General features: G+C 45.4%; 3 protein-coding genes across 3 annotated transcripts; 2 read left to right on the top strand and 1 right to left on the bottom strand.

The window, feature by feature from the left end:
• Positions 1 to 454: 454 nt before the first annotated feature.
• H6S33_009473 (uncharacterized protein) lies at positions 455 to 1506 on the top strand (the record flags this gene model as incomplete). The annotated part of the gene is made up of 2 exons (XM_044840872.1): positions 455 to 1070; positions 1136 to 1506. The coding sequence occupies 2 exons, from the start codon at positions 455 to 457 to the stop codon at positions 1504 to 1506; spliced, it is 987 nt and encodes a 328-aa protein (XP_044698288.1).
• Positions 1507 to 7482: 5976 nt separating this feature from the next.
• H6S33_009472 (uncharacterized protein) lies at positions 7483 to 8634 on the top strand (the record flags this gene model as incomplete). The annotated part of the gene is made up of 5 exons (XM_044840871.1): positions 7483 to 7717; positions 7803 to 7968; positions 8035 to 8144; positions 8200 to 8285; positions 8359 to 8634. 5 exons carry the CDS (start codon positions 7483 to 7485, stop codon positions 8632 to 8634), a joined length of 873 nt encoding a protein of 290 aa, XP_044698287.1.
• A 1615-nt stretch (positions 8635 to 10249) lies between these two features.
• Positions 10250 to 10802, bottom strand: H6S33_009471 (uncharacterized protein; the record flags this gene model as incomplete). Its single annotated transcript, XM_044840870.1, has 3 exons — positions 10250 to 10569; positions 10639 to 10674; positions 10742 to 10802. 3 exons carry the CDS (start codon positions 10800 to 10802, stop codon positions 10250 to 10252), a joined length of 417 nt encoding a protein of 138 aa, XP_044698286.1.
• Positions 10803 to 13066: the final 2264 nt, after the last annotated feature.

Below are 13066 nucleotides of genomic sequence, written 5' to 3'. Positions count from 1 at the left end.
TGGTTCAAAAACTACTTACGGCGTGGCGTAATACAACCCTATGTAGCCAGCATTTCTTGAGCACATGTAGTTCCAATAATTCAGTAATAACCTATCTCTGATATTGTAGTTCTCAATGATTTTAGATTTTAGCTTTAGATGCCTTTGCCAGAATAACGACGACAAGGCTCTGGTTTTCTCGGGTGAGGACATACAATTATATAGCTACAGTAGCCATACGGCAGAGATAAACGGAATAGAACACGTCATTATTCCATACTTTGACAACCTACTACATGTAGTATGTACATATACACCACTTCTTTACTGGTGGGGACGGGAAGTATAAGCTTTTACTAAGATTAAAGAAAGTATAAAATGTGATGTCCGTCATACAACCCCGCCCCGCCTAGACCCTTCACACTCGACAGTTCTTGTTCGCAGGTTTATAATTTCTTAAGAACCAATTGCAAACATGTCTTCTGTCTTTAAATGCAAGCCAGCCATCTCTAGAACAAAGTTCGAAAATTCACCAGTTGAAGCTCTCCGCTTTCTCGACCTGATTGATATCTCTATATGGGCGAATCCTCCCACAGATGATTCTGTCATTCTCGAAGCCATCTCAGAGAAGATTGGTACAGAGTCTGCTCGAGTTTGGTACTATGAATTGGCTGGTACTATCTATCCCCGCCCTCTTACACTCGATGATTTCCGTCGGGCACTCTTGAGAGATTATCATGTCGAGAACTATCAGGCTGTGATGGCACGATATGATGATGAACGCAGCTACTTCAAGTCTCAGGAATTCCTGCTCAAGGTTAGCTATCATGATTCGATTGAGGGATTGCAGGATAGGATCAAGTTTAGGGACAGCAAAGCACTGGGAGACCAGCAGCATTTCAACGGATTTACGGCTAAGCTTGAATCTATTATTACGGAAAAGGACGCTAGAATCAAGGAATTAGAGTTTAGGCTTCCCGAGACCGAAAGAGCAACTAACGTTGCTATTAACCCAATCACCATGTTTGGGAGGAGAATTGAAGAGGCGAGGAGGAGGCTTAAGGAAGAATTGAAAATTGAAGGATCTGAAGGTATAATTTTTAATCGAGTTGAACTCTATAAACCTCTATCCTAATGCTAACAGAATTATGTATAGTTGCTCAACATGAAATGTCGACATCATGCTGTCATATCAGCCCAGGAGTTCCCTGTAATTGTCCAAATTATCAGGATCACATGCCATTAGCGCGTTTCTCAGCTCCTAAAGCTTTGCTCACCAGGTCTGTCCAATGGCATGGCCCATCCTCCCTTGAAAACATCGCCGAGTCAGTCCCGAATTCCACACCCCAAAGAGAGAACTCAGTAACCCGACCTCGCTCCTTTTTGGATAATATCAGGTTCAGTAATGGCGGCAGGGCATTTTCCCCTCGCTCGTCAGTTACAACTACCACAATGGATGGTTCGGTTTCAGTCGACTGTGATGAATTGCAGGCTGAGTGGGACAAAGAATTTCCGAACTCGCCTTAACTTTTCTAACATATAGAAAAGTTGCATTGATCAATGGATCATAATCGCATTAGATTTCTTTTTCGGCTGCACTAAAGATTTAAGAAAGACAGGGAGGAATTAATTTGTTCGAATTCTCTGAACCAAAAGGTGGTTCCCGGAGGATGAATATTAGCTTTTTCTCAAAATCCTTTAATAACTGACTACTTTTGCAGTATATATACTACGGTATATATGAACACACATATAGCTATAATTTATATACTCCAATTGTGCATATACCTCGTAAACATAGAAAATCACTCGACCCTTTTCTTCCTGTACTTAAGACTACCAATTGATATCAACGTTTCTCCTACTACGAAGTACCGTATTAAAGCTACATTTCTAGTAGAGATTATTCTGGAAAAGCCACTATAACAACGACACGGCGTTATCGCTAACAAAATAGAATATTATTTTTACAGGCTCTGGAGGAATAAGCCCGAAGCTCAGGCCGCGGAGCAAACTAGTAGGAATATGAAAGATAAGATTCTGCCAAGTTATCGCTGTGATTAGGGTGAGAGGCGTAAGGATACGTGTATTGATGGCAGCCAGCTAGCTCCTCTTACCTTCCACTGCCTTTCCGATGGCAAAACCACACTTCTCCACCAACCACAGCTCTTCATACGCTTCGTTTGGTGCTTAGTCCATACAAAGAGTTGAAGAATCTTGTGGATAGTGGCCTATCTATCTCTTTATCGACTACCACTAGGATTGATGCCGTGGACGGAAGACTGCAGCGCGGGCCGACCTCTGCCAAAACACTCAAAACGTCGTCCACCAATAATCACATCAAGCTTGGGATCACCTTAAGCCATTGCTCCTGATGCGCCGCAAATAGGAGGCCTTCTGTTTCAGCTTTGAAGGCCGATGTGCTTTGGTGAGTTCTCCTGATTGATTATCCCCTAAGCTCCGGCGGATTCCTATCCAGTTCCCCGCAAACGAACTTAAGAGCTTTGATGTAATACTAGGGTTTCTGGTTGTATCTCCCAAACAGAATCCCTGGAGATTATGATACGGCACAGTTTAATTATCAAGCTGAATGGCGTTGATGTTCATTTTGTCAACTAGACTCATATCAGTACAGTAATAATACAGCTTAGCCTTAGCTGAATGCAGATGTCAGCCTGCAATCCGTCAGTCAGCCGTAGCCAACGTCCCGCATGTTCGGTGTCCGGGTTTCGGTGTTTCGGTAGTATGGCCCGAGGCACTGCGGTCGAGCTTAACCGGCTTCTCGGAATCCGGCGATGTTGAGGTTCATTCCTCCTCTTTCACCACCGGGATATTGGATGCCTTAGCATTCTGTGGTTATGCGTTTGGGCATTTTCGATTGGGCATTCCGTCAGCGGTGGATAAACGCGTTTATCGCTGAAGAACCAGTCAGGTATTCACGACGTGGATTATATTACTTACATACTTTGTTGTCTCCGGTCCGGCATAATATCATCTTGAAGCTCAAAAAATGACAAAATTGTAGATAGAGCACATATCTGCCAACACTCTTCTTAACACAGCAAAGATATGTAGTTTTCTGCGAGCTCCAGAATATCTACAACAAATATGCCCGGCAGTTGTTCAATGTCGGGCGGTAGCGCGCCGGAATGCGGGGATCTTTTGATGTCTGAGGGTAACCACCGGGATATTTCCCCAACTGTTGATGTTGGGGTGGTCATAGCTACATAACATATGTAGTTGGTCGACATTCATCAAGGGTTTCCCCGCTATCCACAAAAAGCAAATAGCAAGCCAATATTAACTGTCGCGTTGCACAATCTAAGGGACAACACTGCGCGTGGGTAAAGCTATGACTTTTAGATCATCTGCTAATCTACACTTGTATTCCGGGAAATCTGCGGGGAGTGAACAAACGGGTGATAGATCAGATAATACTATGTACTAGGGGTGCTCGAATTCTCCAAACTAGACGAATAAATCAAGGCCGAAGAAATCTTCTTCATCCCTACATGTAGGTACTAGGTAGCTAACCCCACAGAAAATATATCATCATGTGAAAAAGTCATCTGAATAGTGAGACATATGCTTTCCACTTCCAACTGGACTGACAGGATATATGCTTGACAGAAACGAGAAACCTGGCCTCTAGCAAGCTCTACTAGTGAAGCCCTTCGGTCCAGTCCTTAATGAGGTGTCAAAGCATTACCCCATCTTCCAGAATCCCTATAGGGTTATGGCGAACTGCAATTCACGTATCTCGTACTTTGACTTTTGCTTCTTCTTCTGGCTGATGATGATGATGTTATTATTATGCGCATCTATCTGTTTTTACACGTTTCTCGACTGGGGACCCTGCTGATCACCCACGAAGTCCTCGGGCCGGCAACTCCTGTCGAGCTGTATTTATGCGAAGCAGTGGGGAAAGTGTGGGGTGCATTTGAACTTTTTTATTTACGTTCATCGTTGCCGACAGGCAATGAGATGTTGTCGGCTGTTCATGGTTACCATAAACAGCACTACACCTATACGAGTGATTTCTCATGAACCCTATCAAAACGAGTTTTAGGAGAGAAATGAGACCCCCGTGCATGATCATATGACACATGTTTTTTTTCCGACCCTTGGAAGGTTATGGAGTATGTAAGTACCCAGATAGATGGATGTAAGAGTACTCGAGTAGGTACAGTAAGTAGACCACTTTCAAATACACCTTGGGTGGCTGTTTCTGGATGCCGACGCAGTTTGAGGGGAGAAGAGGCGGTTTGGGGAGGTGTTACTTGCTGTGACTGTCTTGTGTTCTTGTCCCTGCGAGGTAGATCAGGCAAGAAAGTCTTCTATTAATTGGTAGAGAAGAATGAGCATTCAAGTTAGGTCTACCCTATGCTGCCTCCCCTGCCTGCTTGTGTATGGAAGCGGATGTATTCAAAATACAGAGCATTAAACTGCAGCGACGCAAGTGGCTGTTTACTCCTAAGGGGGAAAAGTGATTGGGGACGTCACCTCCTATGTGCTTGGCTAGGAAGTAGGGCCAATGATTGTTTCCATACGACAGCCCGCGCCCGCCCGCCGCTCCACTGTACTGGGACCCCGCCGCGATTCCGTTCCGATTCAATCGGGCGGTGGCTGATTGGCTCCATGCTCCGTTATTGTACATACCCGTCAGATCCTGCATCTCCGATTCAACGGCCGTTTTTTGAATCGCGGAAAAACTCGAGGGGCGCTGTTTATTTTATTTTTTTCCTCTTTTTTTTCCGGTGTGTGTGGGTGGGTTGGGTGGATGTGGGAAACAAAACAAATACTTACTAGATGATGCGGGTTAACTTGATTCCTTCGGCTCGATCACCTATGTATGTACTGTAGCGTGGTGGGTAAGGGTGATAAGGCTGTAAAACGAAACATATCCATCCAAGATGTGATGTGGGTGAGATATACCCAGCCTCTGATCATGTTGCGCCGCTTTTTGGCTTCTTGAAGTGGGTATGTTGATCCATTAGGGATTGTAACAACACCCTGATCAATGCATGTTCCTCCGGGCCTACTATGGAATTACCTACTCTATGATAGGTACATGTACTGCTCTACGAAACTTGACTCGAGAATACTCTACCAATACAATTGAACCCGCTCTTCATACGTGCTCTACTCTAGAAAGCAGTCATATCAAGAAGTCAGGCAGGGTCCTTACTACATCCAGTCGAACGAGACAAAAAAGCAACGATGAGAAATTTAGAGTGCATTGCATTATATCCGGGAGGGAGCTCTTCCCAAGGTAGAGAAAATAGGGGGGGCAAAGGTTCTAATTCGAGTGACGCGTGACACGATGTTGGATCTGGTACGGATATCGCGAGTTTGAAGAGAAGGCATCGCATACGCAGGTCATGGAGTGTCGTGGAGGAGGAAGATAGGCTGCCTGGTTTGCCCGCCCGCCCGCCAGCCGAAGAGAGCGCCGCGCGCGGGGTAGTTGGAGGAGGAGAAAATACATACAGTGGCTAGATTACATAGGGAGAAAAAATATTTTATCGACTCGTCTCACTGGTTGGTGGACTTGGGTCTGTGGTGGGGTTGAGAGCTAGGAGGAGGGGAGGTACATGAGTGCTCTAGCTAGGCCTAGGTATTCTCCATGTATCTACTGCGAGTACGGCCGCGGTACATGCAAAACACCAAAGTTCGTGGTGCGCTCCTCCCCATGGCAACAGATGTCATTCGTTACTCAGGTGATGCGGTGGATGATTCGACGGGGAGATCTCGGAAATGAATTTGCTCGCGTGCTTTCATAGGAGACGCCGAGGACGGCCGCTGGCTTTCCAGCAAGTTAACTGAGGTTTTGATATGTAGTTACTTTTGTAGAGCCTAGCTACAATACTCATCTGTATACTCCTACATAGTACCTGATACATGTATCTATCTCGACTATCTTGATGAGAATACTTGCACATATGTATCTACGTGGCTGACTGGTTGCGTTATGTCTCATGTCAATTGGACGAGGGAGGGTCCTCGTGCAAAGGAGAGGACTCGCGGCAGTCGCAGATCATGTTGAAAATCATTTCTCTTGCCAGGCCATTTTTTTTTTTTTTACATCTTTCTGCTGCTTTGCTCAACATGATTTCCTGGGAGTTGTAGTAGAGTAGGCAATCCTGTTTCAAGCGGATATTCGATGATGTTCTGTCGTATACGTTCTGCGGGTATCCGTGTGAATGAATCATGGGAGGGGGTGAATCCAAGAATATTGAAATTGTGTGGACCTGTGCTCGACATATCTACATAGTACTCTTCCTAGATACGCTATGTACCTACACTCATGATTTCCTAGAATATTTTCCGGAGGCGGGCGTTATGGGCGTATGGGCGTAAAATCCGAGGAGGCGTCTGACGTCGGTCGGGACAACAAGACGTTGGGCCCTTGCAGGCGAGTTGACTGGGGCCCTGGGGGCAAGGGAGCGTTGAGTCTTGGAAATTGGGCCACACTCTCATTGGTTGACGATGATGGGTCAGTCTAGGGTATGCTTTTGGGCACGAGCGACAACGCTTACCCTAGGCCTGTCAATTGAAACAAGACAGTGGGATGTGCGGTGGGTGTTGGTGGGGTCCCGTTTGCTCCGGGGGAAAAAGCTGGATCTTCTGTTTCAATTGCTCACAAAAAAAATTATTGTTTTTTTCTTTCCTTCTTTTCCTTAAGTCTTTCTTTCTTTCTGTCTTCCTTCCTCGTCCTTCAGCCTCCTCCACACTGCGCCAGTGATATCCAATCGAATACCTGCCGACAGATTGCATGATTACCTGTCACATAAAACCCCCTACTTGACGTACTCTATTAGGTACGATAGGAGAGGTGTGGACAGTAGGTACATACATGCGGTAGTGACTCGAGACTCGAGGGTTTTATTTGGGACTGAGACCTGATCTCTCTAATAACCCTTTTCGGACAAGCTATACAAAGTACTCCGTGAGATATCCATACATAAAGTAAACTTTGTCCCCCTCCTAGATCTTCTCATCCGCCGCTTGTCTGCTCTACAACCCCTCGCTTCCATTAAATCCTCTGTTTCAGCCCCATCATCCGGATCCCCTACAACTTCTTATAGAACCTCGACACACCCCTCCATTTCCAAGAATATACACCTTCTAGTTGTAGATCCACCAAACCAAGCAGGACTCACTATATCAATCGTCGTTCCTCCACTCTGGAAAGAAGATTTATATATCTAGCATCTACTCAGTCTCCATTGTCATCACACTATTGAATCCCGGGTCCCGTATCTCGGAGAGGCGCACTCTGTCCTGTTAGGTAAGCTTTTAGTTGTTTACTCTTTCCGGTCTTAGACGTAGCTTCTACCTCTAGCGCAGAGCTCCCCTCTCTCCCATCAACCACCATTCATACCTCACTTCTATTCCATTCTAACAATATCTTCATCGTATACAGTAACATCTAAGGAAAACTACACACCTCTACATCCAAAATCGAGTTATTTCACCATAAAATAAATGCTATCATCATCAGCCATGTTCAACAACCACGAGCTGGCTACATCGCAATCTATTACCAAGAACGTCGTCACTGTCAGAGACAGTCAGACCAAGTCAAAAGAAAACGAGCGTGTTAACCATCGTATCTCTTCCATGGATCCAGAGCGCCCTACAATTCGCATTCGTTCGAACTCCTCAACCAGAGTTGAAGATCTCCCAAAGCGTGCAACTGCAAACCAAGAGATTGGGCCCGTCAAGAAGAAGGCTGGAGGTAGAGCTCCCATTTTCTTCCAAATCCCTGATGTTTAGATTGGAAGATGTGAGCTGGTTCTTACGCTTGTACGTTGGTGCTTTAGCTCCTGCTGCCCCGAGAATCCTCAGAAGCATGAGCGTTTCCCTCAACGATGGATTCGCCCCGCCTGCCAACTTTGCGCTTGTTGGCGGCGGAGGTGTCTACAGGAGCAGCTTCCCCAGAGTGGAAAATTTTGGATATCTTAGGCGTTTGGGGTTGAAGAGTGTCCTGTGAGTATTTTTGCTTTGAAAATGTTTGTTAGGAATCTACAGTTGCTGATAATTGTCGCGTGACAGAACACTTGTTGGGGAGCCATACCCTGAGGAGAACTTGAAATTCATGAAGCAGTGTGGAATTACCCATTTTCAGATTGGCATGCCTGGAAACAAGGAGCCATTTGTGAATAGTAAGTTCTCTGGAGTAAATTTTGACCTTGAGTGTATTCGCTAATAATCTATTAGTTCCTGATGAAAAGCTATCTGCCGCTCTAAAGGTTGTCCTTGATCGCCGCAATCACCCAATCCTTATTCACTGCAATAAGGGCAAGGTATTTGCCCACTTTTCTTAAAAATGGCATGATGTCAAATCTGTGCGACATGGATATTGACTTTTTTATTTAGCACCGAACCGGTTGTGTTGTCGGCTGCCTGCGCAAGCTCCAGGCGTGGTCTTTGACCCTTATTTTCGACGAATACCGTCGCTTCGCCGACCCCAAGAGCCGCGCGCTCGACCAATTGAAAATCGAACTGTATAAGGAAGAAGCTTGCATGGGTATTGCAAAGCAATGGGGTTGGATGCCGGAAATTATGATGACTGGCGGTGGTTGCTCATATCAGGAATGCACTGACGGGATTGGTGGATGTGGATGCGGTGGACTAGAAGTCCAGGCTCTTTAACTTCCAATCTCGGAGGTTTCGTTTAAAAGCAAAGATTTGTTTCGAGATCTATGGGGAAATCTGGGGAAACGGTTGTTTTTCTGGGTAACCACACTTCGGATTTCAAAACAAGCTGGAAAAGTTCATTTCTCATTTTTTGTTTTGCTTTCCTTTTCTTTTGCCCTTTCACATTCCCCTGGGTTTGTGGGGTGGACAGTTTGCCTTTGTACAGTGGGCGGCATTTTTTTCTTAGACCCCAATTTGCTCCTTTTAAAGGGAGCAAATGGGTTTTATTTCTTTTTCACGTCACCGCGAGGTGACGTTTGGGGTTATATTTGGGATTTTCTTTCGGGTTTGATGGTTACGTTGGTTCTGGAGTTATTATTTATTGGTTATTGAGTTTATTAGAGTGGCTATGGATATGGTTCTGGGGGAAAGTGTTTTCTCTGGTGGATAGGTGTCCTGCGTGTCTTCTCTTCATTACTTTTGTACCACGGTTTGAGTTCGGGTTTGAGCACAGCATACAGCACAGCATACAGTACGGCATACAGCAAGCAGGGTTGTCTCGAGAGGGTTCTGTACAATTATTAGCAACCTATTGCATTTTATACACCCTTCTGATACTTGTGACGAGTTAGGATCGGGAAAACAGAATAGGATCGTCCAAGCAATGGTTTTTTTGAAGTTTGTCGGCCTCTGATCGTGGGGCTTACTGGTTGCGTCAAATCTTTCTCTCGCGTGACCAAAGATTCAGCATGGAAATTGAGTTCTGATCTCTCGGAGGAAAGCGGAATGGGATCAAAAACTCGTCATCAAGTGTTTTTGGTGTTTTGTTGTCAATAACACTATATGTCTTCTGGGGGATAAGTGCTGGAACAGATGAAATTGTTTCCGATAGTGATACAACATTTGAAGCTACGTCGTTCTGTCCCTATCTTCTCGACTGTTTTTTTCTCGAGGTTGCTGAATCAGCTGATATTGCAATCCAAGTCTGCACTGTTCCGGCGGTCTCGGTTTTATTTCATTGGGTTTCAGCGATCTGTTCTATGCTTACTTTGCATGCTTGCTTCACCGTTCCTACCGTTCCTGGCCATTCGGGCATTGTATCCCTAAGCCTTACTATATGAACTAACCCCCCCAAAATCAAATCAACAAAAACGCATGCAAATTAACCCCAACCCACTAACTACACTGTCTTCCTTTTTTTCGGGAGGTTTAGTGAACACCATGATTCATCGACTTCGCTTCCAAGGCTTGCCGCGGCAGGTGATGATAAATACATTTGTAGATGTAGTAAAAGCTTTCTCGCGGGGGGACCTTCTATGGCTCTCACGGACAACGAGTTTCTAGGACCATGTGATGTAAACGGCTACTACACTACAACCTAGTGTCTTCCTTGGCCGAAACATATTCACTTCTTTGGTGCTGTAACCTGGTTACGCACATATCTGGGACCGGGTTGTCGGTGAGATTTTATGGTAGGTTTAGAGTAAGGTAGGACCAAGGCAATACTAATGAGGTCAGAAGTGAATTTATATGCTTGATTCTTTTAAATACAGTCGTAATATAAGAAATTAAAGAAAAGGGTATATAATAAACCCTAACCCTAGTGGTGTGCCACCACTACAGCCTTGTTCTATGAGCTCTTCTCCTCCTTGGGCCTCGACGTATTAAAGTAATAGTTTCCGTGAGTGATTGCGTTTACAGCTGAAAAACCTGCGACACCCAGCGGTAATGGGTTCCGCAGGCGTACTAGCTGCTTTACGCTCTTGCGCACACCATTTACCATGAGGTAGAGGAATGACCAGGCGGCGGTGGTACCGGCGCCGTCAATTGGTGCATGGTCGTAGGTCATCCAGCCTCCTAGTGCCATGGTGGAGGAGAAGAGGAGGAGGGTCCATGGCCTTGGGAATAGTTTGGCGTTATGTTTTCGAGCTAAAGGAAGCTGTGATAGGACTACATCGTGTCAGATGAATGGCTTTTTTTTTATTTCAACCCCATGTAGTGAGGGGGGGAGGAACGTACCAGCTGCGGAGAAAGCCCATGCTGGAAGAGGGGACTCTGTGGGGTTGCGGCTCTGTTGTTAGTTTGGGGAGACCCCATTTAGGTGGGTGGGGTAGATGCATACCAGCGTAATCTCGACCGTGAGAATTGAGGAGAGATCGCGCTTGGTGGAGGATTTCTGACATGTCTGAATATAGGGTTTATGGATTTTGTATGAGTTGGGGTTGACCAGATCTACTTTTGTTTGCTTTTCGCGGGCCAGCCGTTTACAGGTGCATATGATGTCATTGGGAGGAGATATTCGTAGTTTGGCGCGGGTGTCAGACTTGGAGAAAATTAGCGCCGTCGGATTAACGTTGTTCCTTAATCTTGGGATTGACATCCAACCACGTCCTTCATACCTATCAAGCGAATCAGGGGTCGTTATCTTCAACATCCACGAACGAGCCTTATCAAAAATTAAAGACATCAATAGAAGACCAGGATCACAATTCGCCCGCCTATCAGGGTTTTGCTAGTGACTGTTCTTGGAACCTCTTGCACATTCGATAGACAGCCCTAAGGCGCCAGGAACCAAGAATCATATGGATCGATAATAAGGCTATAAATTCACCAATCTCTACCAAACTGCCGTCATCGCACTATTTCATCCTTACTTCACCGGTCTTTTTTCAAGCGTTTTCATTACTGAGTCTCCTAGAGTTACGTGGCTCGCGGGTCTAGAGCTCAACCGTGATTCCTGATCATTTACAGATTCCTTCGATTCTGCTGTGATCGAGGAAGTTGAAGTCTGTGCCCTCAATTGCCACGACACAGAAGGTTTAAATTCACTCTGAATACTTCTCGGGCCCTAATTGGACTCTTGTATATCAGGCAAGGAAGCTACCCGGGTCGAGGGGAGCATCAAACATAACCGTGGCGCGAACCTGGGACGGGCCGAAGATAAACACGGGATAGCTTTCTGATCCCGCCCAAGAACCCGATCACTCTAGGGTTCTCATCTCCTGCAGCAAGGAGAAACTGGAGAATTGACATGTGATAAAGAGATTCTACTCGACACGTTTTTTAAAATGCGCAGATCATTTTTACTGGGGCCAACAACGTTGGCGTTCTGGGCTTCTAGCCTCAATTGAACGACAACTCAGTTAACCATTGGAAAAAGTCTAATTGACAAAGTGATCCCGCATTGTATGCGGTGTACTGTTCTTTGGATCGTTTTGGAAAAGAGGGATTTGATAAGGTCAATGGGAGGAAGGAAATTTGTCAATATCAAAAAAAGCCAGTGTTTGCTGTCTTACCAATGTTTTTTACCCGTTCCACAAGGCGCAAGCCGCAGGACTTAGGTACCCTTTGCTCTCGATCGAGATCATGGGCTAAGCATTTATTCCGTGTCTATCAAAAAAGGACCCCGTACGTACGTACTCCGCTGAGTTCCCTGCATAAGCCCTCCACTCATCTCAAACATGACATGATGGGGCATAAAACAAGATCTTGATGACTTGCATCAGCTGGACGCCTCTCCAGCACGATATGTACGTATCAGACTAGTCGACTATATTGAGATGGGCGCATCAGTCTTCCCTTGGATCGAACAAAATGGTAACGGATCAGAACCGGACATATCTATGTGAGCCGGTCGGTCCGCTGCGAGGGATCATTTTAGCCTATGCACACGTGAATGGTGCAGATTTTGGGAATTGGCCATTTGCGACGCAGTTAGAGAGGTCATTTGTGCCAAATGAGTGGGTTGGTTATAACAGCGATATTCCTGGGGAAAGCGGAGTGTAACATCTGTTTGGCTGGGTGAATCAAAATGGATTGCAGGTATTTGTTTACAGACAACGTTTACTATAAACAAAATCAATCGCTCACAAGTTACACGTCCCTGAGTTCTGGCAATTGCATATCGTTACTCTACATGGACACATACATACTAACGCTATTTGGACCCTTTTTTTTTTTTTTTTTTTGCCTGTTGAACGCTGCTAATTCAAGACACGTTGGCTAAGAAACGTTGAGACATCTGGAAGTTATGTTCAAGGATCGCCTCGATCGGAATGTATTACTGACATCTTTTTGACAGCTTAATTTCAAAAAACGTTACCATCCCGGGGGGAGCTTGCAGGAACTGGGTGTGCGAATACAGGTATTCTAATGTACACAGGCACCATTATGTACAATCTATCCGATAACGTTATCTTTGCGGATGCGGACATGCAGGTCAAGTCCAACCCATGTTCACAGCTAGTCACTCGAGCATCACCGCTGTCATTGGTTCGTCACTGAGTTTATACATAGTAATTACTCATCGAGTTTATTCCGACCCTCATCTCATTAAACGGAGGCGCTATGATAAGATCAAACTGTAAAATCGGAACTTGGGCCTCTAGGTAATGGCACCTAAAGTGGAATAATATCTTACTAATATCTAGCCAAGGCTTGTGATTAA

This window comes from Morchella sextelata, assembly GCF_020137385.1.
Source record: "Morchella sextelata strain SCLS chromosome Unknown scls_3, whole genome shotgun sequence".
NCBI lineage: Eukaryota > Fungi > Ascomycota > Pezizomycetes > Pezizales > Morchellaceae > Morchella > Morchella sextelata.
Note: the sequence above shows the minus strand (reverse complement) of the source record. Positions and strands in the feature narration are given on the sequence as shown.